The 6,209-nt window shown below is 41.6% G+C and overlaps 1 protein-coding gene across 1 annotated transcript; it reads right to left on the bottom strand.

Annotated features, from left to right (window-relative positions):
* Window positions 1-2,084: 2,084 nt before the first annotated feature.
* On the bottom strand, window positions 2,085-5,577 carry LOC124140340 (myb/SANT-like DNA-binding domain-containing protein 4). Its single transcript, XM_046507875.2, has one exon. The coding sequence runs from the start codon at window positions 5,440-5,442 to the stop codon at window positions 4,534-4,536; it is 909 nt and encodes a 302-aa protein (XP_046363831.1). The 5' UTR covers window positions 5,443-5,577; the 3' UTR covers window positions 2,085-4,533.
* Window positions 5,578-6,209: the final 632 nt, after the last annotated feature.

Here is a 6,209-nt window from a genome sequence, read left to right as displayed (position 1 = left end):
ACATTTTCACTCGTGACAACGCCACTCGTGAAACTATTAAGTTTTTTCTCTTTATAAACAATATTATTTGACATTAAATACATATCCCAAACTCGTCCTGATTATCATACTTGATCTGCACCGTGCTGTGGACTTCACCAAGTACCGGGTCGTGCACGTTGACGACATGCATGCCTCTCTTGCTGGTCGTAAGAGGCGACTAACGGGATCGGGTGGTCAGGCTCGCTGACTTTGTTGATGTATGTTATCGTATCCAACTGCGTACATCGATGCTCATGATGTCAATCACTGGTTTGTCTGATTTACGTTATAGCTGGAATAATGCTGAGTGCGACGTTGAACAGGAAGCAGCTCTCCGCTGACATTACCCCGCGACATATAACGGAAAGACTGCATACAACGCAGCGACAAACACACTTATGTCAGGCAACATTCTTATGAAATGTTCAGTGGCCCAATAAGCCACAACAGTTAAGTTTAGTTATATACTCTAACCACTTATTTGTATGCCCTTTTCTTCTAGAATCATGATAAACACAATGTCGGCGTGTCAGATTGATCATAATAATAACAATAATAATGATAATAGGCTATTTATATTGCGCATTTTCCACACCACCGATGGACATGCTCAAAGCGCTATTATTACCCTGGTCACTTGATCATTGTGCACTCAAGAATCATTCTCAGCTCCCTGGGGAGTATACTACCCATCCTGCCTTTTAGGCGCTAGAAGGTTAACAACCACATTGCCATCTCATCCAACCGGGTAGGGTATGTGAAGGGAAGACCCACACTGACGCAGCCCGTTGGCGTTACCACTAAGGGGAACACTAGCGTGGGTCTGACAGATCACAGTGGGGTAGCCTAGTGGTTACAGCGTTTGTTCATAACACCGACGCCCCAGGTTCCATTTCCTACATGGGTATGTGAGAAGCCCATATCTGGTATCCCCCGCTGGGATATTACTGGAATATTGCTAAAAGCAGTATAACCGATTTCGCTCACTCGCTCTGACAGATCAAGCCCTTGAACAGCGGATTCTGGTAGACAAGGGGGGCAACTCTGTATAGGGAGTTGTTGCACCTTTATAAGGCTACAGGGCCAATAGGCGTTGTTGATGAATGAACTCGAATCAAATTGATATATATTTGGAGTCAACTTACAAATGAGATGCTATTACATTCTGCATCACATGAATGGCAGCACGAACACTGTATTAGATTATAACGATGACATGGTTTGGTTACACTTTCTATACGTTTTATCTAACAAGTCTGACGAGTAATGTGTGGCAAATACATAGTGTTCGACGGTAACAGGTGGGTTAAGCTGTAGATTGATCGCACAAGAAGAAGCAACACCAGTGTTCCATTCTTTTCCTGAAGGCCATATATCGAACTGAAGATGCGTAAACATGCATGCAGAGAATTCGAAATTCAATGCCCACAAAGGAAATGAAGCGCCCTACAATCACCAGAGACGACAGTCTTAATAACTAGCACGCGGACATGAATCTTTTAATGTTTACTCCGTATAGAACACATCGTCTGTATACATAGTCTCAGAACTACATTCAGCAATATTGTAAGCGGCATTTCAGCATTACAGTTTGCAAAATTTCAGCACTACGGTCAGCAAAAATCTTAGAATATATTCAAGGTGAAATAATATATAATTCATCATTTCGACACTGCATTCCCTTACACTTCAGCAGTACAGTCATTTAAAATTACAGCACTTCAATCCCTAACATTTCAGTCCCCTACATATCCCTGTTTATCAGCACTTCAGGGCCTTAGTTCTTCCATCTCAGCACTTCAGAGCCTTCGTCCTTGCATTTCATCACTCCAGAGCCTTCGTCCTTACATTTCAGCACTCCAAGCCTTCGTCCATGCATTTCAGCACTTCAGAACCTTCGTCCTTGCATTTCAGCACTTCAGAGCCTTCGTCCTTGCATTTTAGCTAAAGCACACATGGACGTGGTGTGGACTCATTGTACATTCCTCGTGCAACAAAATTCGAATACTGCAACACTGTCATAATACAGGTAAATACATGGTACAAAGAACATATGACATGACTATATAAAAAACACGTTTTATTTCGCATTTTCGCAGCGAAAGAACAATCTTCCGGTCTGAACATCTAAATCTGTAAAGACTTCTCCAGTGTTACCTGACCTGACCTGCGACCTGACCTAAACTGTGACATGACTTGCGACCTATGACCAGACCTGACCTAGTCTGACAGGCACCGTTACAACGTCTCGTGATACACGTGAATAGCTGATACATTAAGGGTAGCATGATACGCATAACCTAAGGCTTCAATCCGCATCACGACACTAAGTCAGGAGGCGATACCAATCGCGATACTCGATTTGCGACGTTCATTTCATGCGACCCGGAATTGCTCGCAATAAGTGATTGATTCTATCAAACAGTTCTTGTTCAACTCTACAAGTCGCATTGGAAATCTGATATGACATGCTCAAGCATGATCATGCTTTTGTATGTATTTTTGGCAGGAGAATATAACTGTCTATCTGATTGTCTAATTCGCACAATGTGTGAAGCCCATTTCTGGTGTCCCACCGCCGTGATATTGCTGTAATATTGGTAAAAGCGGCGTAAAACCATACTCCCTCACTCACTGTAATTCGCATGACTGGTCAATGTTGGATCGTTCAAAACTTATTGAACCATCACATGCAGCAGTGCCCGCGACAGGAGGGAAGGCGACGCTCGTCTTTCGCGGCGTGAGCACTATTCCAGACTATTTCACTAAACTATACAGTATATAGCATGGATCTATGTCTACATACAGTATATAGCATAAATATCATACATATATGTAACCATGTCTACATACAGTATACAGCATAAATATCATACATATATGTAACCATGTCTACATACAGTATATATCATGTATATCATACACTCATAGATCCATGTGTACATAACGTATATATCATATATATCATGCACTCATAGATCCATGTGTACATACCGTATTTATCATATATATCAAAGACTCATAGATCCATGTTGACATACAGTATATATCATACTCATGGAACCATGTCTACATACCGTATATATCATATATATCATACACTCATAGATCCATGTGTACATACCGTATATATCATATATATCATACACTCATAGATCCATGTGTACATACAGTAGATATCATATATATCATGCACTCATGGAACCATGTCTACATAAAGCATATATCATACACTCATGGATTCATGTCCACATACCGTATATAGCATGTATATCATACACTCATGAAACCATGTTAACATACAGTATATTTCATACATATATATATATGTATATATATATATCATACACTCACTCATGGATCCATGTCTACATACAGTATATATCATACACACGTGGAACTATGTCTCCATACAGTATATATCATACACTCATGGAGGGGCGGTCGGGCAGCTTAGTGGTTAAAGCGTTCGCTTGTCACACCGAAGACCCGGGTTTCGATTCCTTACATGGGTACAATGTTTGAAGCCCATTTCTGGTGACCCCCATCGTGATATTGCTGGAATGTTGCTAAAAGTGGCTCAAAATCAAAATCACTTACTCACTCACTCACTCATGGAACAAATTTTACATAAAGCATATATCATACACTCATGGATCCATGTCTATATACAGTATATATCATACAATCATGGATCCATATCTATGTACTGTGTATATCATATATATCATACACTCATAGATCCATGTCTACATACAGTATATATCATACATTCATGGATCAATGCCTACATTCAGTATATATCATGTGTATCATACACTCATAGATCCATGTCTACATACAGCATATATCATACACTCATAGATCCATGCCTCTAGACTGTGTATATCATGTGTATCACACACTCATTGATCCATGTCTACATACAGTATATATCATACACTCATGGATCCATGTCTACATACAGTATATATCATGTGCATCATACACTCATGGATCCATGTCCACATACAGTATATATCAAACATTCATGGATCCATGCCTATATAGTATATATCATATGTATCACCCACTCATGCATCCATGTCTACATACGGTATATATCAAACATTCATGGATCCATGCCTATATAGTGTATATTATATGTATAACATACTCATAGATCCATGTCTACATACAGTATATATCAAACATTCATGGATCCATGCCTATATAGTGTATATCATATGTATCACACACTCATAGATCCATGTCTACATACAGCATATATCATACACTCATGGATCCATGTGCACATTTTAGTGTATATCCAGTATATCGTACGCTCCTTGGAGCATGTCTATATCTACAGTATGACAGTGTGTCCTGGGTGTTATCACCCAAACAACAACATCGTCACTGACAACACACTTGACCAGTCTATTGCATCACGTCCGGGACACTATAACTGACACTAATACTGTTCCAGATGGGTATATGAGTATATCACAGGAAGCACCTTGTATGGTCTTATCAGTCCACGCCATTCTCTGAACGTTCATTACTGTCAAATGGGCTTCTTGTTACTTGCAGCAACTTCCTCTTCCAATAACTGATTTCTAGCGCCAACTTCTCCTTTTCCATGTTCATCTTCTCTTTCTCCATGGCTAATTTTTCTCGTTCCATTCCCAACTTCTGTCGTTCTATAGCCAGTTGCTCTTTCTCCATCGAAAGTTTCTCCTTTTCTATTTTCATTTTTTCTTTCTCGAGAGTGAGATTCTCGCGGTCCAGATGCATTATTTCTTGATGAAGATGACTGACTTCCTCGAGTCGCCTCTTCTTCGGGTTTGATAGGTTGCTGTCCATCGTATATGACGTCATACTCTGAGACGATGACGAGAAGTTTGTGTGACGTGGTGATATGACGTTATCCCCCGTTCTCACACCGAGAGCACGACTGGGATCGGACTGGGTCCCGGGGGATGAGGAGATGTACGACATGTCATCTTCCTCGTCGTCATCGTTGCAAGCCTCCACCTTCATGAACGACGAGAGACAGGGGTCTGGCCCGTTTATATTGTAGGTAGACACATCCTGCCACTCGGGGTTAATGTCTAGAATCTGTAGGCTGAGATCCGAGGGTTCTGGTATCGACGCTGAACCAGAAGGCATGCTCTTGATTCTGGCCACCTCCTTCCTAGCAGCGCCCACCATGTTTTTCCACCTTCGGCGAATGTCTCCCGAGGTTCGCTGCACATTGCGGGTCCTGTTGTTGATGTACTCACTAATACGACTCCAAATATCCTTCTTACGCTCGTTCGTCACAGCGTCGGAGAGTTTGCTGGTGAGAATGTCTTTGTGTTTCTTCACCTGCTCAACAATCATCAAAGTCTCCGACTCGGTGAAGTTCGGCTTTCTCGTTTTGGGAATATGTTCCGCCATATCTCAGCTGCGCTCTCAATACATAGCATGGGCTGAACGATCAACCGAGACCCAGCCAGGCAGTAATACCGCCCTAAGCCCTTGCAAGGCCGCGAACCAATCAACAAACAGCCTGTCTCGTATAATACACTCCTCAGCCGAGACTAATCCTTGGCCTAGACTGCTATAGCGCGAGGCCCAGCGCGACTTGGTTCGGCGCATTGATTCCTGCTCTAAGGAGCTGTTTCTGTGAACAAAATGAATCTTCTTTGAAAAACATAGCACACGTATAGAATATTACGTCTGTGGTAGGTTTTTGCAGCATTTATTGTCTTGGTTAGAGATGCTGATGACCTGGAAAACATCAACCAAGGCGCGGTATAACGAGGGATGAGGGTAGAGGCTAATACAGTCTTAACGGCTTGCTGGAGGCATACTGCGCTCCTTCCTGACTTGGCCAAGCTGTGCAGCCGAGACTTGATATGTGTATCACAGAGCAGTATCCCAGGGTCAAGACATAGATTTTTGTGTATAGTTCAATATATGTAATGGCGACTTGTTTGGTGGGTATTGTACTGAACAATCGGAACAACCGCGGAGGAACTGTTGAGTATAAATTTATAGCGTAGTAGTATACTGGTTACAGTGTAGTATCACACATACTGGTTATAGTGTAGTATCACACATACTGGTTATAGTGTAGTATCACATATACTGGTTAAAGAGTAGTATCACACATACTGGTTACAGTGTAGTATCACACATACTGGTAATAGTGTAGTATCACA

This window comes from Haliotis rufescens, unplaced genomic scaffold, assembly GCF_023055435.1.
Source record: "Haliotis rufescens isolate VD_foot unplaced genomic scaffold, xgHalRufe1.0.p SCAF_5, whole genome shotgun sequence".
Taxonomy (NCBI): Eukaryota; Metazoa; Mollusca; class Gastropoda; order Lepetellida; family Haliotidae; genus Haliotis; species Haliotis rufescens.
Note: the sequence above shows the minus strand (reverse complement) of the source record. Positions and strands in the feature narration are given on the sequence as shown.

Bases quoted from the DNA above. Each gene is read 5' to 3' on its own strand.
- LOC124140340 (XM_046507875.2), bottom strand. From the start codon at position 5,442: ATGGCGGAACATATTCCCAAAACGAGAAAGCCGAACTTCACCGAGTCG.